The sequence below is a fragment of the Panthera onca genome, chromosome F2 (genome assembly GCF_046562875.1).
Source record: "Panthera onca isolate mPanOnc1 chromosome F2, mPanOnc1 haplotype 2, whole genome shotgun sequence".
NCBI classification, from domain to species: Eukaryota; Metazoa; Chordata; class Mammalia; order Carnivora; family Felidae; genus Panthera; species Panthera onca.
In genome coordinates, this window is record NC_138356.1 from 500,305 (window position 1) to 525,915 (window position 25,611).

At 37.0% G+C, this 25,611-nt stretch overlaps 1 protein-coding gene across 6 annotated transcripts in view; it reads left to right on the forward strand.

Moving 5' to 3' along the window:
• The window catches only part of SPIDR (scaffold protein involved in DNA repair), a 487,671-nt gene that overhangs the window by 326,357 nt on the left and 135,703 nt on the right, over positions 1 to 25,611 (forward strand). For all 6 annotated transcript variants that reach the window (XM_060610477.3, XM_060610479.3, XM_060610481.3 and 3 more), the window contains 2 exons: positions 22,172 to 22,367; positions 23,809 to 24,056. In XM_060610477.3, coding sequence (XP_060466460.3) covers positions 22,172 to 22,367; positions 23,809 to 24,056 — 444 coding nt within the window. The remainder of the gene's footprint in view (positions 1 to 22,171; positions 22,368 to 23,808; positions 24,057 to 25,611) is intronic.

A 25,611-nucleotide genomic window follows, 5' to 3' on the forward strand; every position in this document is an offset into this window, starting at 1 on the left:
TCTGAGACCTTAGTGTCAGTCCTGGGCCTTTACACTGACCTGCTATGCAAATCATGCCATCTTCACTTCTAAAATGAAGATAATTCTGTATAGTCAGCTTTCTCCCAGGGTAGTTATAAGAATCATATCAGGTCATTTAAGGAAAAGTAATTTATAAAGTGTTCATTTAAATTAATGTATAAAATATAAAGTGTAATAATAAACATAATTATTAAACAGGATTATGATAAACATAATAACAATCTACATTATTATGCTTTCCCCCTCCTAACAGACTAAATTTTTTATCAAGCTAATCCTATTATTTATAACTGTTGGTATACTAAGTAATTTCTTGTATATAATATGTGCTCAATAAATGTCCTTGCGAAGAATGTAATTGCAATAGTCCAAACTTTGAAATAATATAAAATACTTGGATATTACTTGGTTTTCATGAGAAATGCTACAGACTATTTAGAATATAGTATCAATAACCTATTTTATTTATTTTGACAAAGGTAACCTAGATAATCTTTACTGTTAAAAATTTCACCAAGCTGTAAGTACTATAGCTATATAGTGTATAGACATATACATCATATCACTATAGTGATAGTTTACAACCTTAACATACATTTATCTTTATGTGTATATAAGTTTTATAAGGCCAAGAATTCAGTCAGTAGATATTATCAGTAATAAACTCGTAAAAGAAGGTATAAACACTTGTACAACTGATTCCTATATTGTTTTTCTTTGGAGATCTGCTTTACAAATGAGAACTATTTTAAAGACAAAAATTGAATATGAAAAAGGCTTCCATTCAGCTGGGTCTGTTTCTCTCTCATATTCTCAACACACATTGACTCACTGTCTCTGAGGGAGCTAGAGCTTTGCCATTACCTGCCCTGAAGGAAGCCCACTAAATAGCATCCATAAAGAGAAAAGCATTAAATGATCGATACCCTATGAATAGAAGAAAATGACTCTATCATTGATGAAAACGAATTTTTATGGGCTTTGTCTTTGTATTAGCAAACAACATTTTGTATTTGCTAAGCAGAAAGCCATTCACAGTAATTATTTAGATAAGTTTAGCACAGATAAGCCTATAGTATAGAATGACTTGAAGTTCTTTTTTATTTTTTATTTTTATTTTTTGACATTTTTATTTATTGTTGAGAGACAGAGAGAGAGTGCAAGCAGGGGAGGAGCAGAGAGAGAGGGAGACACAGAGTCCGAAGCAGGCTCCAGGCTCTGAGCTGCCAGCACAGAGCTCAACACTGATCCCGAACTCACAAACCATAAGATCGTGACTTGAGCTGAAATCAGACACTCAACTGAGCCTCCCAGATGCCCCTGAAGTTCTATTTAAAATAAGATACCTAAATTATGAAGTGAGGCTGCTTCTACATGATGAGCTTTTGAGAGCAGTCCGTCCAGTTGCTCCTTGTCCTGATTGTCCCCTAGAGGGCTCAGCACAGTTCTGAACAGTCTCACACCTGGGGAGACATGGAAGTGTGGGTGGATGCAGAGGCGGGTGATGGTAACTAAAAGTCTGTGTTGTAAGCTGACGTGACTAGCCTTCAAGGTTGGAGAGTTGACAGTGTAATGGTGTGCCGATTTCTCTGTGTAGTCACAGCGAAATCTCCTTCAGATATGTCATGGTTAGGAATCCTCCAGGGTAACCTGGGAGTGTCACAGTGTGTTGAGTCTGTCATGAGGGTGGTGTCTGCCCAAACAAGCCCCTGTTCTACACCCACATCTGTGGGGACCACATGACATCTGAGGCCAGAGCCAGGCCGCTCTCAGAAGGACATGTCAGAGGGGCCAACTCTGCTAGAAGCAAGTCAGGAGAAACTAAACTTGGGAGGTTTCTCCCTTCCCCCAGTCAGTCCTTACCAGGACTTGGAAGAGTTGCAGAGTCTCAGAGAAAGTTTTCCTTTTCAGGGACACAGTCTCACTTTCTCAGGGTCAAAAATTGTTTTTCTGACTCTGGTCAGGGTAGTGTCTCTCTTACAGGTGGTTGAAGCTCACCTTGGGGTATTATTTTGCTTTTAGCGTATGACACACCTTGCTATGGTTTTGCTCTGGTTGCTATGTGTCATGGTGAGGTGTCTGCTGTCCTTATTTGCCCTAATTTCTTTGTTTGTGTAAGCGAGCTGTGCCATTCAAGAGAACTTATGCTTCCTCTGTAATACACAGTTTTGATCTTGGAATTCTTATTCCTTGTATAATTTAAAGCAGTGTCCTTTAACCTGAGTTGCACATTTATCTAGTTTAAGTGAGGTCTGTTTTGTTTGAAGCTAGACTAAGCTTAGTATTTGCCTGTTTGTGGTAATAATTAAACCTAGGCTTCATGATTTTTGAGGACAATATTTCTTGGTCTTATTTTACTGATTCTTTTATTTTAGCAGTGTCAACCTCCGCTCTTGTGATCACTGTCTTCCCAGATTCCTTTTAATTGCCATTTACTGTGAATCCTTTTGTCTGAATTTCACACGTTTTCAACTGGAATTTCAATTTGGGACATTTTGTGGATCTTAGGAAAACAATTTTCCATCCATTTCATTTACTTTTATCCCTTTCTATTCTCAGTACACTATTCAAATCATGTAGTATTTCTCCTTGTGAAATCAAAGATTGAACCATTAAAACCTTGTTTACCTATGAACATTGTCTCTTCTGTTGAGCTGATCTACATTATATGTGGTGACCATTACTAGAATTCCTTTTTAACACCTTTTAAAGTATGTTGTTACCTTGTTGCCTTTGTTGATTTTTAGTGATCTGACTCTGTTTGCAGATTATTAAATTATTCATGTGAATAGTTACTATGATGTTTATTGATAAAGTGCGGTTTTTTTAATTTTTTAAATGTTAATTTTTGAGAAAGAGAGAGAGAGAGAGAGAGAGAGAGAGAGAGAGAACACAAGCGGGGGAGGGGCAGAGAGAGAGGGAGAAACAGAATCCAAAGCGGGCTCCAGGCTCTGAGCTGTCAGCACAGAGCCCGACTTGGGGCTTGAACCCACAAACCATGAGATCATGACCTGAGCCAAAGTTGGACTCTTAACCGCTGAGCCACCCAGGTGCCCTGATAAAGTGTTTTTTTAATCAACTTTTCATCTCTATTTGAGTTTAAAAACTAGAGAACTAGACAAACAACTGCCTAGCTGTTTTTACTGATATGAAATCAGTAAATGCTCAGCCTACCCTGAGCCATGTTCTTCCTCCCAGAGCTCTTCTAAAAATTAGTGTAAGTGAAAACTCAGTCGCCAACTCTGACCCCTTGCTTATCTTGGATATTGGCACTTCTTTTTGTTTCTAAGTTTCCGTGTTCCTTGAAGATGGTTCCCACAGTTGAGGTTTGTGGTTATTGACATCCTAGAGTTGATGTACCTGTGTGTTTAGAAATGTACATATTTCTGATTAAAAATGTTACACCAAAGACTTCTCAATTTCAGTTAAAAAAAAAAAGGGATCATTGTTTTGTTTAAATGACATTAAATTGTATTGAAATGATAGTTGTAAATGGTTTGTTATGGAGAAGATACTATTTTGAAAATTTTCTAGAATAACTTTTTTATAAATCCAGGGTCTTTGAAGAATAATAAATATCATTTTATATAAAGCATTTTAGTATATCAAATACTTTCGTATCCCTTATGCTCTAACATAAATGTTGCTATACTCATATACAAGACAAAATGGATTCTATTATTTTAGGTGATATAATCAAGATCATTAGTCTTGTACGGGACAAAACTGAGACTTGAACCCAAATCTCTAGACTCATATTCTTTGTTCTCTCTGCTATCCCACCCTGCTACTCTGAATAGACAGTTTATACCTAGAAAAAAAAAATGTGAAATGGTGTATTGGATGTTTCTAAAAATATGTATATTGTTGACTTGTATACTGCAGATGAGACGCATAGGAGGCTTCGTTAATCAAGTGAAGAAAAGTGTTTATCAGATTGCAGGTTTTTTCTGCAGTAATTGAGCTGCAGGCCCAGAACTTACCGTGTAATTTTTATCTCTTTATTCTGTGGCATAGAGTAAGATCTTTATTGTTAATTGGGGGATGAGAAAGCCAAGCTGTTCATGTCAACAAGTTAAAGCAGTAAAACACTATAGCTGTAATGATTGCAAAGCTCCACCAGCTGTGATGGAACTCAAAGGAGGAAGTGCTACTTTCCTACAATACGGGCCAAACCAGAAAGCCTCCTTAGAAGGAGTGCTTAGAAGTGCTTCCTGTCACTCATGCCAAGTCCTAATAGCTGAGCAGGTGTTTTGTCAGGGTAAGCTTGAGGTGTATCATAGATACTTGTGTAAATGGTCGAGTGTGTTTTTCTACAGTAGTAATCCTCACCGTGTGGTTGTGGGACCAACAGCATCAGCACTACTTTGGAACTTGTCAAAAATGCCAGCTAAGAGGACCCACCCTAGACCTATTGAATCAGAAACTTTGGAGGTGTGGTTAACAATTTGTGTTTTAACAAGCTTATGGTTCTGATTCATGTTAAGGTTTGAAAATTTCTGTGCTAGAGTCACACTGAGAGATAAAGACCAAAAGATAAAGATTTAAGATTGGCCTGGGAGGAGTAGTGCTGACAAGCATGCAAATGCATTCACATTTGTATTCAGAAGATGACTTACAGCCAGTGTCAGAATGATCCTTAAAGATAGAGACCAGTCATAACTGAGACTAAGGTATCCAGTTTTCTTTCCAGACTGTGCTATGCACTCAATTCTTTTTTTTTTAATTTTTTTTAACGTTTATTTATTTTTGAGACAGAGAGAGACAGAGCATGAATGGAGGAGGGGCAGAGAGAGAGGGAGACACAGAATCTGAAGCAGGCTCCAGGCTCTGAGCTGTCAGCACAGAGCCCGATACGGGGCTCGAACTCACGGACCGCGAGATCGTGACCTGAGCCGAAGTCAGACGCTTAGCCGACTGAGCCACCCAGGCGCCCCTTCAGTCTGTTTTCCAAATTCAAATGTATAACAAGAGCTTTACCCACAATTTCATTAAGTGTATTTTTTGAATTAGATTTTTAAGTTTATTTATTTATTTTGAGATAGAGAAAGAAAGAGCACGAGCAGGGGAGGGGCAGAGAGAGAGGATCCCAAGTAGGCTCCTTGCTGTCAGTGTGGAGCCCAGCGTGGGGCTCAAACCCGTGAACTATGAGGTAAATCATGACCTGAGCTGCAGTCAAGAGTCAGACGCTTAACCGAATGAGCCACCCGAAGACACCCCTTTGAATTAGGAATTTTAATGTTATCATTTGTATCACTGTTTTCATGATTTTTCTACTTTTTATTAGAAATTTAGATTTTTTGTTATGTCTCTCCTGTTGTAAATGAGTGTAATTAATATTTTATACATAAATGTTTTAGTGTAAATTCTTTATAGTGACTTTGTTGAGTAAAACTGTGTGAACATTTCTAAGACCTTTAATTACCCAGTTGTGTATAGAAATGGATATGTTACAATAACTCAGAGAAAACTTAATTTTTCTAAGATATCCTGTCTTGTATTGGAAAAATTAGATTAGCTTCTAGAGCCTCTAGAAAATAGTCAGTTTCTAGTAATATACTAGCTACTGTTTTAAAGAATAGCTAGTGTGTGTGTGCCAAACACTGTATGTAAGTATCTGCATGTGTGCCTTGTATATATGAATATATGTACCTCATCTCACAGTAACACCATTGGGTATGTATGATCCCCATTTTAGATATGAAAAAGTTAAAGTTCAAGACATTGGAGTAATTTGATTAAGACAAAATAGGAAATAAGTGACAGAGCTAGAATTAAAACCAAGCCAGTGTGACTTCAAACCAGGCTTTTCCCCCTGCTTTGTTCTTTGTATTTTCTGTCAAGTTCTGGCAGGATTTTCATTACCAATAAAAGTGCGGGATCTGTGCCTTGAACATAAAATTTATAACCACTGCTAGAAACATGGTGGTTCTTTCTTTAAGTTGCCATTCCCAGTGACCCTATGCCTCAAAAAAGGAAATGATACAAGATTTATGGGTTTGCCAAGAGAATTAGACTTCTGGTTTCCAAAGGAAATTTATTCTCATATTTCATACCACCCTTGTATGAATTCATCTTTAATGTTATTTACTGTACTATTCACTTTCAAACAAATAAATTGCTCCTCAATGTTGTGTATATTGGGATAAAAGAATTAGACAAACTGTATTCTGGGAATTTAAAAACAGCACACACAATTATAAATATCAGTGTTCCACTTCAGCGGTTTTTTTATCAGTTTCTTGGTCTGATTTGGGTAGGAAGCTAGAAGAAAGGGATTTGAACACAGGAGATAAATCTTGTCAAATAAAAAACTGGAAAATAAAGTATAAGCCTGAAATTTCTTATTCCTAAACTTGGCTTAATTCTTCAGCTTAGAGAAATTTCTTGGGACTTGTGTTTTTAAATTTTTCTTAAAGTAAATCTGATTTTTGGTGGAGAGAAAGAGTGCCCATTCACTCTTTAAATGAGTAAGAAGGTAGGCAGGATATTTTGCTATTTTTAAAAATTCATAATAAAGATAATTAACATTGTCTTGTCACTAACTTGGATTTAGTGCCCATGTGCTGGTGTAGGTGTCTACAGCAGGGAGCATGGGTGGTGCTTAAGCTTGTGAAGTTAGCCCTAGAAGTCACTGGGGCATAGTAGCCCCTTTCAAATCCAATTAATCAATCAATTGATCAAAAAGCATTTACTAATGACAGGATGTGGTTTATTGTTTATCCTGAAAATGAGAATTCTCACATAGCTTCGTGGAACTTTCTGCAGTAACAAAAGTGTTCTTTATGATGCTGTCCAGTATGGTAGTCACTTGCCACACTGAAAATACTAGAAATGTGGCTCAGACAATTTAGGAATTGCATTTTAAAATTTATTTTATTTTATTTAAATTCGATTAGCTACAAGGGTCAGTGGCTTTATAGGCACAGGTGTAGAAAGTGGGTCTAAATGTTCTGTTATCACCAGACCTTTGTGCAGTTAAAGTCCTTCCATTGCAGCTTGTCACACTGCCCAACACTTGATAGCTGTGAACAGGAAGTATAATCTCCTACAGTCCCACCTAAATTTCATGCTTTTTTTTTTTAAGTTTATTTATTTATTTTTGAGAGAGAGAGCATGAGCTGGGGAAGGGCAGAGAGAGAGGGAGACAGAATCCCAGACAGGCTCCTTGTTGTCAGCACCGAGCCAGCCAGAAGCAGGGCTTGAACTCATGAACTGGGAGATCATGACCTGAGGCGAAACCAATATCGGAAGCTCAACTGGCTGAGGCACCCTGGGGCCCCATTTCATGCTTTCTTGTCAGCCTGATCTAATCCTGTGGGCTAGGCTAACCAGCTCCTGTCGATACGGGTCACATCCCTTTCTCGTGCTTTGATTCCTCCAGGAATAATGGCAACACCTTTCTTGCCATTGTCAAAGTGGTGAGTCCCACTCTTCTTCCAGAGAGGTAGCTTCGTATCTTGGAAAAACAATAGACTAGCTTTAAAGCCAGTTTGTTTGTATTTCAGCCCTGGAATGGACCAGTGGTATAGAAATGATTGTTACTTAGCCTCCTCTGAAGATTGGGGTAGTCGTATTTACCCTGTACAGTGAAGACTGAGAGACCTGAGGACTAAGTAAGAATTTAGGCTAGCGTTATAAGACCCAGCAGAATCTAAGCAGCGAGTATCGATAGCAAATAAGGCATTATGCAAATAAACATGTGAGCAGGTAACGGAAAAGTAATATTTGCTGCTAGTGGCCTGTAATTCTCATTAATCTTTAGGAAGAGAAAGAAAACAGGCCTTGGAAATGACACTAAATAACCCTAGTCTTGGCTGCACAGTAGACAGTGACTAATGTGAAGTGACTGAAGATGAGACTCAGAGCCACAGAAGCAGCAGCAGCACTGACAGCCTCACCCACTGAGCCCTTATGGGTGTGAAGTTCATTCATTTCATTCTCACAAGAAATCTGTGGAGTACCTTTAGCTCCTGTTAATACTCTCATTTCATAGAAGCGGAGTCACAGATTGAATTTGTCCACAGTCACACAGCTAGTAAGTGGCAAAGCCAGGATTTAAATCTAAGATGTCTTAGATCCAAAACCTGTATCTTCCTTTCAAATCACTCTGTGCCATGCAGTGGACTTGCATGGGCCTGGATCCTTCCCCTTAGAGCTTTCATTTTTCCAAGCCCTTATTTTAAATTTGTACAGTTCCCAGAATCCCACTTTAAAGCTCATGGAACTCAGTTATATTAGGTCTGATTATCTATGTAAAAGGCACATTCACTTCTTTATATATACATCTGATAAATAGGAATAAAAAATATTTTTCCATTAGTTTAGAAAACATCTGTTGGGTTCCATGCAGATGTTAGGTACTGTTTGGCACTAAAAAACAAAGATAAAAATGAAACAGCTGAGATATTCTAGTAGTTGAGGGTTTCATTGTAGAGACAGACACAAGCAAACCAGTGTGAAAAGCACTCTCAGAGCACAGAGAAAAGAACAGCTTCTCCTGTGAGAAGGATTGACATTCATTCAAAAAACATTGTTTTGTTTTTGTTATTGTTGAACCAGCCCATCAAGACTTCTCACAGAGACAGCATTTTAGAAGGGTCTTAATTAATATGGAGAAGTCTGTCCTCTGCCTCCGTGCAGAAGCCAGTGTTCCCTCTATTGTAGCACGAAGAGTGTTTTACTGCACTTACCGTTTCCTGGTGTATGGCCCTACATACACCCTTAAGCCCTCTTAACTCCTCATGTTATGACCCGGCCTCTCCTCCAGGTGGTGGAAGAAAGACTGTACAGTGGCCAGGTTTGGGCCTGGGGTGGGTGAGGCTTAGAGTTGAGACTAAACTGTAAACAAAATTGATTGGTTTATCCCAAGCATGTCTTCAGTGAAAAGAAAAATTAAACCTACATTATGTTTTTCTGGCAACTATAGTTCCTAGTCCAACCTTGTTCGCTAGCTAGCCATTAAAATAAGGAAGGAAAGAAGAGGAAATTCTGTTTGTCTTTGTTTTCTTTGGGTCACTGCATTAATCCCATTAATCCACTTTGCTCCCACCACAGATTTGCATGAATTCTTCCTACATGGTAAACAAGCAAATTGATATTATTTTATGGTTTGGAATAGAGAGTTTGCTTTTTAAGGGAATCGTGCGTCAATCACAATCATCCTTATCAGCATGTTCAGTGCAAAGCACAGTTTTTATGTAATCGGGTGCTAGAGGCAAAAAATCTGAGAACACATAACTAGTGGGAAAATAAAAAGAAACATTGCTCACAAACCTCAGACTTCCTGAAAAGTTGTTTACAGGGTATTTCACACTTTGTCAGTGTTGATATTGATAGAACTGTGAACCTTTGAAATTATAGAAAATGAAAAGATTTTTCATTTTATTTTCCTTCTCTGGTCCCAATGACATTTAAAAACAAAAGTATTGTTTCCTGTTTACTTGAGTTCTATATAGAACAATCTCCGGTGAGGAGAAGTGGAAATGGTTCTTAACGTAAAACATATGTGTTTGAGCAGCCATTTCTATTTTCAGAAAACATTTTGACAAATTGTCATTTTTATTATACATAACAGTATTCTCTATTAAAAAGAAAAAAAACATTTACACCAGAAACCTTAGTACTTGGACTCCACTGAAGACTGTTACTTTCTAGTTGTTGTGTATTTCATTTGTGTGTGTAACTCTCCCATATTTTAGCCTATTCTGCCACTATTTCAGGGATGCTCTGAGAGTTTATTGGAAAGTATATGCATATTCTTCGAATTCCTTAAACAGAAAAATCAGTAGGAGCCCAGTGTCATGATAATGTTCACTGGTGTCGTTCATTGTATATGTGATTTATCAAGTGAGGTTTAACACTTAGGTTTGTTTTTATTTTCAGTTTGATATTTAGAAATACTAGTTAAATATAGTACAATATTAATCTCAATACATACATACTCTGTAAACCTTTTTTAGTTGTCACATAACATTTGTGGCAGACACATCAAGAGGTGATTGTAAGGTCTACAGCAGCTAATATTGGATTGCAGTATAAAACAAAATTGGGGGCACCTGGTGGCTCAGTCGATTCAGTGCAGGACTCAATTTTGGCTCAGGTCATGATCCCAGGGTCATGGAATCAAGCCCCAAGTCGGGCTTCATGCTAAGCGTAGATCCTGCTTAGGATTCTCTCTCTCCCTCTGCTCCTCTCCCCCACTTGCTCACGTGCTCTCTCTCCCTTTCTCTCTCTCTCTCTCTCTCTCTCTCAAATTTAAAAAGAAAATTAAAAAACAAGTCAAGAGGTCATACTACCTAGAGAAATAATGATGGAATCATAGATATAGATACTGAAAAGTTCTAACTTCTTCCTACTAGTAAAGGAAATTGAACGTGTAAATTTTTTTTGCAGAGACTCAGTGATGTGGCAATGAGACATATTTGCTCACCACATTGAAATTAAATTGTGGTCATTGCCACTGGGCAGCCTCTGGGAGCCTCTGTGCCTCTCTTTGCACTTTTGCCCTCATTGACCCACAACGGCCCTTACCTGGCTCCCTCTCCTGGGAAGCCTTCCCTAACCCCAGTGGGCTTACTTAGTATCCTGTCTGAGTTGGCATGTCCTAACTCAGGAACACCCTTTTCCTTTGCAGTAAAACCATCCACTCAGCCTTCTTTCTGATCTCTGGCTGGATTCCCAGCTCCCTAGCCTACTACCTGGCACATGAAATGTATTCAGTAAAAAGAGTGAAATGAACCAAATGGACCTAGATAAGAGTGTTAAGGTCTTTCCTCCAAATATATTTTACAAGGTATGTCATTATTTGAATTAATTTCCCAGACCCTCAGAGTAACATCTGTAACTAAAATTTCAGACCTCCCCTTTTATGGTAAATCATTTTAAACCTTATTCAGATTCCCTAATTCAGAAATTATCATCCTATGGATCTAGTTAGATTATGCTTACCTGTACAGTTATTTTTGCAAGGTAAAGGGTACTTGTGAGTATGTGAGAAATTTGAACAAGATTTCAAGTATGTTTACCTTAGAGAATCAATTATTTTCAAATCTTAGTACTATTTGTAAAGAAGCAAGTGACATGCTAGTAAAAAATTAGTCATGTCCGCTCATAGATGCAGAAAACAGATTGGTGGTTTCCGGAGGCAGGGTGGTAGGGGCAGGAAAGATGAATGAAGGGGGTCAAAAGGCACAAATTTCCAGTTATAAAACAAGTCTTGGAGATGTAATGTACATCCTGGTGACTATAGTTAATAATATTGTACATTTGAACGTTGCTAAGAGAGTTGACTTTAAAAGTTCTCATCACAAGAAAAACAATTTTGTAACTATATGTGGTGAGGGATGTTAACTAGACTTACTGTGATGATCATTTCACAGTATATACAAATCCTGACTCATTTTGTACACCTAAAACAATATAACACGATATATCAATTATGCCCCAATAATGAAAAATAGTTGTATCTATTTCAGAAGACTTTCCAAAACTTTCTCTTTTCTAAGGACTATGGTTTTAATTTGTAATTTGAAGTAATGAACTAAATTTCCTTACAAATCCTTTCTCTCCTAGACTTAATTCAGTTTGACTAACTTGAATCAAGAAGAATTTTACTAAATGTGTACAGTCAACATTTTTGTTTTATGTATTATTAAATAAACATTTGTGTCATCATCAGTATAAATGCTCCCCCTATTTTCTTGCAGAAGATACAGGACTGGATGAGCTGGCCACGTGCTGTAATAGCATGGCCTGAGTTCTTGTCTCTCTCAGAGCCCCGCAGCTGGGCCAAAGAACCTTTATTTCTGCCTTGGGTTTTCCTTCTTTTAAGCAAAGCTAACAATGTTTGAAATACATATGTAAGTGCTTTTTGAAAATATAAAATTACTCAGCCACATTTCAAAATAGAGTTTTTTTTTTTTTTTTTTTTTTTTTTGCTAAATGTTTAGTGATTCGTTTAATTATAAAAGAAGTCCAGATTTATAGTTACCAGGTAAATCTTTTTTAATGATTTTAAATGATTTTAAAAAGTTCTTGAAACTTTTAAAAATCTGCCTGTTTAGTAGGACACTGCATATTATCATCTCCATCCCTGGGAATCTTGAAGATCTGACTTTGGGTCAACCACCAAGGTAGAGGGCTGAGTGAGTAAGCAGAAATGCTGTGATATTGCAAAATGATACACAATTAAGAACAATACCACTTTTTCCAACTGCATCACTTTAATGTTTATTTTTGTTAATTGCATATCAGCAAACTCCATTTGAAACTAAAAGAGTTCTATTTTTTATTGCTAAAAAGGATTCCTATCAAGTCAACCTTACTACGAATCACAAAATTTCAAAGTTAATTTTTTTATCAAGAATATGTTTTGAGGGGCTTTAGTCAGTAAAGTATCCAACTCTTGATTTTGGCTCAGGTCATGATCTCATGGTTCATGGGATCAAGCTCCGTGGCAGATTCTGTGCTGACAGCATGGAGTCTGCTTGGGATTCTCTCTCTCTGTGTCTGTCTCTCTGCCTTTCTCTCTCTGTTCCTTCCCCCATGCACTAGCACATACATGCGCACTCTCTCTCTCAGAATAAACTTCTAAAAAAAGAATATGTTTTGAATATTTTATGTAGAACTGAATGTTAAATATTAAAATTAGGATAAGGGAACTATTAGCATTAAAGAGGCCTATGTTCCTATTAGGTAAATATTAAAATATGGAGTGTTAAACTAATAGCTAATAAAAATACTAGCTTTATAATAGTGATTAGCAAGGAATTTGAAACCTTTAAGAGGCCCTTAAGTAAGGGCCTCTTCTATTTATGTGCCCATAAATAAGAAGGAAATGGAGTAAAGTAAGCAAAAACACCAAGAATGTAATGCTTGAGATCATGGGTATATTTGTACAGTTATCTAATGTAGTTGTATTGAGGGCAAGCCAAATACATTAATTGTTTTTATTCATTTTGATGTAATAATCCTGCATCTTGCATGAGTTTATTCACTTTGTCAACAAGAGATCAGAAAAATGGGTCCTTTTAGGGTTTGCATTGTGTGTGTGAATTATGCCACCTTGTAGATAAATTACTCATAATTAACCATGTGGTCCTACCCAGGAGACAAGGAATATCTAATGCTATAGAAATCAGTGAATTAACCTTCTTTTGAAATAGTGCTTATATTAAGTAAGGAAGATATCCTTTTTTGGATTTGAGCTACATAGAAAAAATAGAACGTTGAACTCATTAAAATAGCTTTGAAAATTGTAGTGATTATTGGTACCAGAGAAGAAAGGCTAAAGTAAGCTTTCACTTAGTTGGAGTGGTTTGCTGTTTTTAATTCAGTTTAACCTTAACGGCCTTAAAGAAGACTGAATTGAGCAGAACATAGTTCTAATATTGGTGATGTTTTGTTTTTTATTTTTTATATTTATTTTTTTTTAATTTTTTTAACGTTTATTTATTTTTGAGACAGAGAGAGACAGAGCATGAACGGGGGAGGGGCAGAGAGAGAGGGAGACACAGAATCGGAAGGAGGCTCCAGGCTCTGAGCCATCAGCCCAGAGCCCGACGCGGGGCTCGAACTCGCGAACCGCGAGATCGTGACCTGAGCTGAAGTCGGATGCTTAACCAACTGAGCCACCCAGGTGCCCCAGGTAATGTTTTGTTTTTTAGAGAGAGAGTGCACATGAGCTGGGGAGAGGGACAGAAGGAGAAAGAGAATCTTAAGCAGGCTTCACACTCAGCACAGAGCCCTACGCAGGGCTTGATCCCATGGCCCTGGGATCATGACCTGAACCGAAATCGAGAATTGAACACTGAACCAACTGAACTACTCAGGCGCCCCTAATATTGGTAATGTTTACCTGTAAACTGAAAGGTTCTAAATAGAAAAACTTTATCTAGCACGTTCTTCTTCTTAACTTAGTTATTAAAATGATATTACTTTATCATAATTTTTTAAATTAACTTGAAAGAAAAAGCTGGAAGTTTGTGACATCTTTCATCCATCTGGGTGTGGGAAGCATATTTGCATTTGTACCCAGACAGTGCAAGACACTGTACCCCACCCCCACCCTCTGATTTTCTTACAGCCTCTTCTTACTGTCTCTGTCTCTGTTCCTCCCTTCCTCCTGTCTCTTTTTGCATGTATGTGTCTAGCTCTGTCTCTGTCTCTCCATCTCTCACAATTTCTTAACTTCTGAGTTACCATACCTATAGCCTATAGGCTTAAAACCTCACTATTACAAATTTATTTTTGGATAGAGTTTGTGGGAACATACTAGACCCCTAAACCTTAGCAAGCACCAGTGTCTTCTGTATTGCTTTAGGGATTGTTTTTCACTCAGCAGAATTCCTTGGAGATTTATCCATGTTGTCATGTGTATCAGTGGTTCCTTCCTTTTTATTGCTGAATAGTACTGTGGTATGGATGGATTTAACAGTTTGCTTAACCATTCATACCCATTGATGATATTTAGGTTTCCAGTCGGGGCTATTATGAATACAGCTGCTACAGACATGCCTACATAGGTTTTTATATAAACATAAGTTTGCATCTCTCTGCAATAAATGCCCAAGAGTGCACTGGGTTGTATGGTAATTGCAAGTTTAGCGTTTTTAAAAATTGCCAACCTTTCTCTGATTGGCTACGTGATATAGCTTTACATTCCCAGCAGCAATGTTTGAGCAATTCAGTTTCTCTATATTCTCATCTGCTTTCAATGGTGTCACTATGTTTTGTCTTAACCATTTTGATAGTATAGAGGTACTATATAAGTCTGGTTTTAATGTGTGTTTTCTTAATAGCTAATGACATTTAACATCTTTTGAGGTGCTAATTTGCCATTCTTATATCTTCGGTGAATTGTCTGTTAGTGACAGCTGTCCGTGTTTTATTTGATTGTTCATTTTTTCACTGTGGAGTTTTCAGATTTCTTTATATATTCTAGGTCATAGTCCTTCTTTGGATATGTGATTTGCAAATATTTTACCTCTGTAGGTTCTCTCTTTGTCCTCTTAAAAAGGTCTGGCTCGAAGCAAAAGATTTTAGCTTTGATGAAGTTCAGTTTTGTAATTTTTTTTTCTTTTTATGGGTAAAATTTTTTTTTTTATCTCAAGTCTAAGTACACTTTGCCTAGCCTGGGTGCTGAAGATTTTCTCCTATGTTTTTCTAAAAGTGTTATGGCTTTATTGTTTACATTTATGTTCATGATCCATTTTGAGTTAAATTTTATATAAAGTTTGAGACTTAGTTTGAAGCTCATACTTTTTTTGACTATGAATATCCAGAGTCTGCTTCTTTTATTGTATTGCTTTGGCACTTTTGTGAAAAATCAGTTGGGCAGATCTGTATATGTATCTGTATACTTACATATAGTATAGCGTGGAGTATACTTAATAGGTTCTCTATAATGTTTTATTGATCTATGTCTATTCCTCCAACAATATCATAGAGTAGTGATTATTGTAACTATATAGTAAGTCTTGAAAGTAAAGAGAGTAATTCCTCCCACTCTATTCTTCTTTTTCAAAATTGTTTTAGATGTCCTAGTTCCTTTGCCTTTCCATATAAATTTTTTTCCAACTTTGTTAAGGTGTACGGGTAATAAAAATTGTATATATTTAAGGTGTATACATGGTGATTTGATATACATTGTTAAATAACTACCACAATCAAACTAATTATATATCTTTTATCACACTCGGATGGCTACCAAATTATTGCTCTTAAGGGGAAATATGAGTAGTGATCTTCTATTCTGCCACCTTGCTAATGTCCTATATAAATTTGAGAGTAAGCTAATGTACATCTGCAAAAAATCTTGCTGGAGTTTCAATAGGAATTGTTTTAAACCTATGTATCCTTTTGGGGAGAATTGGCATCTTTATGATAGTGAGTCTTTCGAGCCACTAAATATGGTATGTCTCTATAAGATCCTTGATTTATTTTAGCAGTGTTTTATAGCTTCACACAAGTAATATATATGTTTATTAGATTTACATGAAATGTTTTTTGTCATTATTTGCATTTTTAAATGAATTATATTTTCAATTTTGGTGTCCACGTGCTCATTGATAGTATATAGAAATACATTTTTTATATGCTGTAATCTTGCTGAACACACTTATTCCAGAGTTTTTCTGTCGATTGCTCTCTTGTAATTTTCTACACAAGCAATCATGTCATTTGCAAATAGGGAATGATTTATTTCTTCCTTTTTGTTCTGTATGTCATTCCCCTACCCCTGTCTTGCCTCATTGCACTGACAAGAACTTCCAGCTCTCTGAATAAAAGTGGTGAGAGCAGGCGAGCCAGTGGCCCACTGCTGCACAGGAAAGTCAGCTGGTCCCTCTGGAAACTGTGTTCCAGGTACCCTGCATGGGAGGCACACAGTGGAGTGCCATGGAAGGGTGAGGACCCCACTGGCGTGGGCTGCATGCAAGCCTGCCCTCCAGAACTGCCTGGACTTGCAGGTTCCCTAACATGGCCCCCTTCTCCAACACACCCTACTACTCTGCAGGAGCGGCAGTCTGCAGGTTGGCTCAGAATTCATACGCTAGGGTGAGAGTTGCCAGGTTGTGGTAGTAGTCATAGCCATGTAGCCAAACTGCATCCATTATCACCTGCCATGCCATCTTCTCTTCTGGGCCCTTCCAGTGTCCCAAGGCATAGGTAGAGAGGTGGAGGTAGATGATGGGCTCAGTGAGCAGCAAGGGGACAAATGTCAAGTGGGTCCTGGAGTCCCCAGGCCTTGGCCATCTGGGGGCCTGGGGGCACTTGAATTCTATGGGCGTAAGAGGATCTGCAACATTAACCCAGCACAGCAGAAGTCAGTGGAGTATAAATTTTGCTCCTTCTTTACCTTTGGTAAAGGTGACCTCATATGCCCTTGGGAGTCTCCTTCCCTCAATTTATAAAATGTAAATAATTGTCATGACCTCTTTTTTTTCCATTTCCCTTATTCTTTGTGGAAAATGCTGTGAAAAGTATTCAATGGCCTATGTGTGAAGAAAGAACATAGGCCCCTTTTTAACAACAAAAAAAATAAAAGAAAAAATAGAATGAATATTCTTGCCTTGTTTCCCTTCTTAGATGGAAAGCATTCGCTCCATCACTATTAATTATAATGCTAGCTGAGGGAGTACTTTATTTCTAGTTTTCTGACTTTTTGGTTATAAATCAGTGTTCAATGTTGTAAAATAGTTTTTCTGCTTCTACTGAAGAAATATAAGACTTTTTTTCATTTTTAATGTGGTCGAGGTGATTTTCAAATATCAAATGAGACTTGAATCCCTGGAGTTAACCCCTTTGTCATGTTGTATGATCCTTACATTTACTTCTGAATTCTATTTACTAGTATTTCATTAAGGATTTTTCATCTGTATTCCTGAGGTATGTTGGTCTGTGGTTTTTCTTTTTCCTTTTCCTCCTTTTCCTCTCCCTCCTCCTCTTCCTCATCCTTCTCCTTCTGTACTTTTTCTGGTTTTCTTATTAGAGTAGTACTATTTTTATAAGGTGAATTGGGCAAGGTTTCCTCCTCTTCTGTGGTGTCTTCATAGTCTGTAGTGATATCCTCTGTTTCATTCTTGATTTTGGTGATTGTTATCTTCTCTGTTCTTTCCTTTTGAAAAGATAGTATAAAATTGGTGTTAATTCTTCTTTGTACATTTGGTAAAATTCTCCAGTGGAACTGTCTGGACCTGGAGTTATCTTTCTGGGACTTTTAAATTTACATATTTATATATGTAATAAAAGATATATACATATCTTTATTATTTATAGGTCTGTTCAAATCATCTGTTTCATTTTGGTTGAGTTATGGTAGTTTGTGCTTTCGAGGAATTGGTCCATTTCATTTAAGTTATTGATAATTTCATATATATAGCAGTTAATAGTAATCTCATACTAGCTTTGTGATGTCTTCATAGTCTGTAGTGATATCCTCTGTTTCATTCTTGATTTTGGTGATTATATCTTCTCTGTTCTTTCCTTTGTCAGTTAATTTTATTAATCATATCAAAAAGTCAACTCTTCATTGCATTTTTTTCTATTATTCTTAATTTCATCTATTTCTGTTCTTTATTATTTATTTCCTTCTATCCACTCTGGGTTTATTTTGTCTTTTTTTTTTTTTTCATATAGGTTTTTGAAGTCAGAGCTTAGCTTACTGATTTGAGATTTTTCCTCTTCTCTAATGTAAGCTTTAAGTGCTATAAAAATTTCCTCTCAGTATTGCTTTAGTTGTTTCATACAAAATTTGGTATATTAAAGTTACATTTTCACTCAGTTAAATGTTTTATTTTATTATTTTTTAAATTTTTCCTTGGCACTTCCTCTTTGACCCATGGATGACTTAGAAGTGTGTTGTTTTTATTACTGTTTGTTATTTTATTTCTTTATTTCTTAGTTCTCTTTTCTTTCTGTTGATTTTTAGTTTACTGTGTTTCAGTTCTTTTAAATTCATTCAGTTTTGTCTTATGGCCTATAATATGGTTTTTCTTGGAATATGTTTTATGGGCTCAGTAAAAGAATGTGTATTTTCTCTGTTGTTGGGTGGAATGCTCTATAAATGTCTATCAGATCCTGTTGATTGATGGTATTTTTTACTCTTTGGTATCTTTACAGACATTCTGTCCAGTTGTTTTATCAGATGTTGAGAGAGAGCTGTGTGGTCTGTATTTCTAATTGTGGATTTGTCATTTTTCCTTTCAGTTTTATCAGTTTTTATTTTATGTATTTTGAATCTACATTGTTTGGTGCATATTAAGATGGCTGTGTCTTCTTGGCAGACTTACCTTTTTATTATTATGTAATGTTCCTCTGGTCTCATAATTTTCTTTGCTCTAAAACTGACTTCATCTGATACCCTGCTATATTTTCATATTTTTCTTAATGTTTATGTGATGTATTTTCCCCATCCTTTAACCTGTATCTTTATATTTGAAGTGAATTTTTTGTAGACAGCATATAGATGGATCATAATTTTTAATCCAGTTTGCTAATCCTTGTCTTTTACCTAGTTTATTTAGATCATTTATACTTAGTGTAAATATTGATATGTTAAGACATAGGTCTACCTTTTTACTTTTTGTATTCTTCATGTTGTTCTCTTTATTTTCATTTCTGTTTTTTTTTTTTCTGGCTTCATATGGGTTATCTAAACAATTTTTAGAATTTTCTTTTGATCTATATATAATTTTTTTGTATGTATCTTTCTTACAGCTATTTTATTGATTGCTCTAGGCATTATATTTTATACATATAACTTACCACAGTCTACTGGGTCAACATTTTGCCAGTTTTTATGAAGTATATAATAAACCTTATCTCTTATATCCTTTTAACTCTTCTTAATTAGAATATAATTTTTTAAAAAATATTGGTTTTGCATGCGTTTAGAACTATATCAGACATTGTTATAATTTTTGCTTCAACTATAAATACAATTTTGAAAACCCTGCAGGAGTAGGAAAGCCTATTGTACTTACCTGTATCTTTCCATTTTTATTTCTTCCTTCCCACAGATCTTGAGGTTCTGTTCATTGTTTTTTAAGTCTGGTTTTGTTATTGTTATTGTTGTCCACATTGTTTAACTTCTATTTTTATCTTCAAGTTCACTGATTTCTTTGTTTCCTCCATTCTGCCATTGAACCCATTGAGTTTTTATATTCACTATTTTATTAATTGGTTCTAAAATTTCCATTCTAAAAATACCTATTTTTTGCTGAGACTTTCTATCTTTTCATTTGTCTCATGTGTGTTCATAATTGCTTACTGAAGCGTGTTTATAATGGCTGCTTTAGAATCTTTGTCAGATAATTCTAAAACTGTTTTGGTGTCATTTCAGCATTGCCATGTATTATGTTTTTTTCTTTTGAGATTTTTTTCCTTGTTTTTAGTATAAGAAACCATCTAAACCATCTAAAGTTGGTAACCTGTACATCGAGGTATTATGATATGAGAATCTGGATCTTATTTAAACCTGTTTTAGGGGAATTTGTCTGACACTGCTCTGAGAAGAAAAGTGGAGGGAGCTGGAGGTGGGGGGCTTATTACTGCCAAGTGGAGGTAAAAGTCTAAATTCTCTTCTTGATCCCCATTGATACTTGAAGGGTGAAGAACTCATTGTTACTGCTGAGCAGATGTGAGTTCCGGCTTCCTGCTAGACCTCAGCTGACATAACGCTTGCTGGGAGGGCCAGGGGTGCTGCTTCCCACATGGTTTCCACTGATAACACTGGAAGAAAGTGTGAGGATAGAGGGTAGCTACAGTACCACTGGGTGGAGCTGAAAGTCCTGACACTCTGCTGGGCCTACTCTGACTGTACACCAGAGGGGCAGGGAAGGGTACTTGTTACTGATGTCAGGTGGGAGTGGAAGTCCAGACCCCCAGGTGGTCTCCACTGTCATTGTGTGTGTGTGTGTGTGTGTGTGTGTGTTGCAGGGGCGGGGATTGATCAGGGAAGGCTATTATAAGCCTGCAGGGATGGAGGTCCCAACACTCTATCCTGCCTTCTCTCACACTACCCCAACTGGGCTTTAAAGACTTTTTATTACAGCCTGATGAGGGTGCAAGTCAGGGCTCCCCACTCATCCTTTTCTCATGTGTGTGGTAGTGAGTCACAGGTCTTCTGTGATGTTTGCCTAGAATAGAACAGTCATTTTCTAAAAGTTTTGTGTCTCACCAGGCTGCCCCTTCCCTGACCTTTGGTTGGAGAGAGTAAGCTTTTGTAGGGGCTTTTTTATCTGTACGCATCATTGTATTAGGTTGCCACCTTCTTCAGTTTGAAGTCTGGGATATAAGAGACAAACAGAAAACCCAGAAGCTCACCAGTATGTTGTTCCTTAGGTCCCAAGGTCTCTAGGGCCTAGCTGGCATGCCTTCTTCCCACCTCTCAGTATCTTCTTATGTTTAGTTGATATCTAATGTCAGGCATTTTAGTTGTGCTTAATGGGATAAATTAGAGAAAAAGATGTCTGCTCCTAAATGGAGTGGAAGTGGAAGTCCTAAATTTTCCTTGATGTGTAGCAGCATTACCTCTTTTGAGGAATGAGTGTTGAAGAGTCTTCTCAAATCTGGTATTTGAATGGAACCAGGAAAATTTTGTCTTTTATGTTCCCAGACTCCTTTTCTACTTAAACATGAGGCATTTCTGTGACTGTGCTCCATTTGATAGTGAAGGTGGAAGCTTCTTTGGGACTTGATGCCATGTTCTTTGAAAGATTAGAGCCACCAAAATGTCTAAAGGTTTTATTTATAAATAACGTTTCTTTTAATGTCTGGGCAATTCTTTGAGCCTGTTGATAGTCTTTGCTTACTCCCTTAATTTCTTCATGAAACATCCTAAGGCCATCACCTACTAGACTAGGAGATCTGAGGAAACTTTAACCCAGGTACTGACATGGTCTTCTTCCATTCCCCTTATCCCAACACAGGACTTACACTGGAAAAGTAGAATTCATTCCACTGACATTCACTCTTCAGTGTGTGAGGGTGGGTTTCACTTTTGTTTGTTTGTTTGTTTGTTTTATTGAAGTATAGTCAACATACAATATCCTGTTAGTTTCAGGCATGCAACATTGTGATTTGACAGTTCTGTACATTATACAGTGCTTACCATGATAGGATACCATCTGCCATCATACAAAGTTTTACAGTGTTATTGACTATGTTCCCCATGCTGTACTTCTTATCCCCATGGCTTATTCATTTTATAACTGCAGGTTTGTACCTCTGAATGCCCTTCACCCATTTTGCCCATCCCTGCAAGCCCATCCCCTCGGATGACCACTAGTTTGCTCTCTTTATTTATGAGACTGTTTCTGTTTTTGTTTGTTTGTTTTTGCTTTTAGATTCCATATATAAGTGAGATCATATGGTATTTGCCTATCTTTGTCTGATTTATTTCACTTAACCCTTTAAGTCTATGTCACAAATGGCAAGATCTCATTCTTTTTATGGCTAAGTAGTATTCCATTGTATATGTGAACCACATCTTCTTTATCCATTCATCTGTTGCTGTCGCTTAATGAGCTGGCTTAGTTTTGTCTTTCCTTAGCAGGCGAGTCATTGCCCTTTGTATTCCTGATTTAGCAAGAACATGAGGGGAATCCAACACGGTAAATAAACTGTTATATTTCTTTCTCTTTTCCAGGCAAAAGCTTGTTATCCCAAATGGAAGTTGCCCTGTTATTCTGAATACTTATTTTTGTCAGAAAATTGTCACCAAAGAAGATTCAAAAATAATACATGAAGTGCACTGTTGGGACACACCCCTTCCAAGAAGAAGTATCACTTTGGCCCAGATGTTTATATTTAAGAATCTAACAATTAAATCTCCTGAAGGCCAGGTAAACTTTCATTGGTTTAGAGGTTTTATGCTTTGTAATAATATTGGGATTGAAAGTGAAGATGTTTACCTTTGGTTTCCCTTCAGATATTCAGCAAATGTATATGCCCAAACAGCTTGTTATTATTGTTATGCCTGCTGTAGTTCAGTGTTTAGCTGTGAGCTTTCACAGTATTTCATCTAATTGTTCATTTTTAATCTTTCTCCTAATCTGTCAAAATAAATGAGTTTTCATTTTTTTTAATTCTCATTTTGTAATTGTCTAAGAATTTTGTTTAAGCTTTTAAGTTCTTAAATACGAAAAAAGTCACATGTTTTTCTTTTTCTAAGTATCTATATCCCCTGGGACAAAAAGAACCGCATAAACTTGAGATTATACACTGAGATTATACATTGCTTTTTGGAATTTTATTGGCTTTCCATCATGATCATTTATCAAGATGAATTTAGGGAGCCCCTAAATTTCCCTTACAGCAGGCATGAAGGGCACTCTGGGGACCATTCCAGGCTCTAAGTGTCTGTGACTCCAGGTGTACCATCTCAGGTTCGCCTAGTTAGCTGAGTTAGCACTGAACAGAAGGCTGAGACTGACAGGTAGTGTGAGGGGACATAAGAAAGAGAAACGTACACAGACTTTCATGTTGCTTGTAAATGTCGTCAAGCATCCTCCCCCTTTGATAACCAAAAGAAGTGTATGAAGGGGATTATGGGAAAAGGAGGGCTCTCTAATCAATTAATTTATGGCTCAAAGTGCATTACTGCTTTAACACATAGTTGTAAACAGCTACAGGATATTAAATTCATGAAATACTTAATTTTTCTGTGTCTCAATATTTTTATCTTTAAAATGGTAATAATGATAATCTACCTGCTTGGGTGGCTATGAGGTTAAATGTGTTTGTTATATAAGTAAGCACAGTACATAAAGAAGAGTGCCTGGGATGTGTCCTAGAAGTGTTATCTTATTACAATATCTAATATTATTGTAAAGCGTTGTTGGGAGGCTACATGAGCCTATAAAGTACCCAGCATAGTACACTGCATATAAAAAGCACTTAATAATATGATTTATTTTTTAAACCCTAGTCATTTTTTGTTTTTCACTTTGTCCTGCTGCGATTGCTACCTCATACAAGAATTTTCTAGATTACCATGAAGTACGGTAATAGCAGGACTTTCTGCATGTTTTCAAAGACTCAGGACAACGTGTGCTTCCACTGACTGGAAACACTTTTTGCTGTTTCCATGTGATTTCTCACGTTGCCCGCCTCAGCAGCATTAGTTATGGGGCAGACACAGAGACCCACACCATGTCTTTTGTCTTCATCGTTCCTTCGGTGTTGTACAGTTACATCACAGAATTACCTGAGAATATCATTACTTGGTGTGTGCCATGCTGCTATTAGTTAAACTGAGATTGTTCCTTTGCATGTCTTGGCCAGGTTATGTGTAGTGATCTCACTACCATGAGGACAGAATGCACCCGTGGACATGAGGAAACCAAACAATGCTTCCCGGCTCAAGCTCCCCTGAGGGACTCTCTTCTGGATGCAGTGGAAAGCCAGGGAGCTGCCCCAGGGTCAGGAGTCAAGGTCCGAGTGGTGGTACAAAGAGTTTACTCTCTTCCCTGCAGGTATCATCAGGGAGGTGGCTCAGCTGTTCCACCAGGCCCAGACCCATCCAGAGCTCGGTGAGTGACAAGACACAGGCATGTTTGCTAGAGTCACTTAGAGAAAGTAGAGACCCTTCCTAGAGAAAGCAGAAATTCTTGGCTACATTCACCATATACATGAGTTTTGGGTTTTTTGGGTTTTTTCTTGCATCAAAATTTGGGACATGTGGTGTAACAAAGGAATCCCCCTGTTTACTTAATATAAAAAGTCCTACTAAAAATTTAATTTGTTGCATTTACTTTTACCTTTAATGGTTCATATTACTGAAAGTGATACAAACAAGAAATACCGGTATTGTTCTAGAAAAGCCAAGATATGTGATCATGATACCTAAAAAGACCACTGCAATGTCTATCAAGTTTTATGTATCTTAAAAACCTAATAAATGGCAGTTAGTAAATCCGTGGCTTTCAGAGAGTGCTATTCTAACCTATATCAGCACTACCTAATAGGACTTTCTACGGTGATGTAAATGTTGTATATCTGTACTATTCAGTGAGGTAGCCACTGACCACATATGGTTACTGAGTATTTGAAATATGGCTAGTGGAACTGAGGAACTAAATTTTAAGTTTTATTTGATTTTAATTAACTTTAATAGCCCCATGTGTCAAGTGGCTACCTTCGTATATAGTGTAGCTAGCTAGCTACATGAGCCAAACCTATAATTCAAAGTACTTTGTTTATACCAACTATGGGAATGACATCTTTCTACTCGTTTTTAGGTCCTTCCTGTGTTTTTTCAAATAGCTGCAGTCATGTCATTGGCTGAAGAGTTTATGTCAGAGCCTTGGCATAACCTTTTGAGATTATATTTCTTTCTATGTGACATTGCCCTCAAAGCAGTGAGGTGGATTTACAACATAATAGAAATTAAAAGAATGGATATCAATTTATCAATCATTCTTTTCTGTCTAATTTTAAAAGAAAACACATATTGAAGAAATAGTAACTACAACAATATCCTATTTTTATAATGCCTTCTGATGCCATTCAGACAGAGTAACAGGAAACAGTTCTTTGTTAATTATGAATCCTCCTCAGGTGGATGAGCACTTTATTTGAAAGTCCTACGGATTTCAAAGTCTCCTTCAGATGTAGTTAGAGAACATTTCTTTTGGATTTATAGGAAAAGATTTATTTTGTTTGCAATATGTGCGTGTGAAATGATTTTATCATTTTCAAGGTTTTTATCATGACTTATAGCTATAGACCAGTCTTATACTCTTTATCTGAGCCAGTTATAGATCAGCCATAGGTTTTGTTTTGTTTTGCTTTTTTCATGGAATGTATCCAGCATTAGGCTTTGGAGAAGGAACTACCGAGTAAGCTAGGCAGTGATGATCTTGGTAAAGCTCCTCCAGCCCAGCACACAGACCACCCTCAGAGGAGACTGGGGACAGTTGAGACTGAGTCACAATGATGAGAAGGCAAGGTGAAAGTGACAGTGAGTTTGCTTTGCTTAATTATGAGTGGCACCTTGAAGTCTGTCCCTCCAGCTCCTTTGGTGGTACTTGTTTTACTTGCTGAGCATGAATATCAGAGAAGGATTGGAGACCAAAGTCTGGTGAA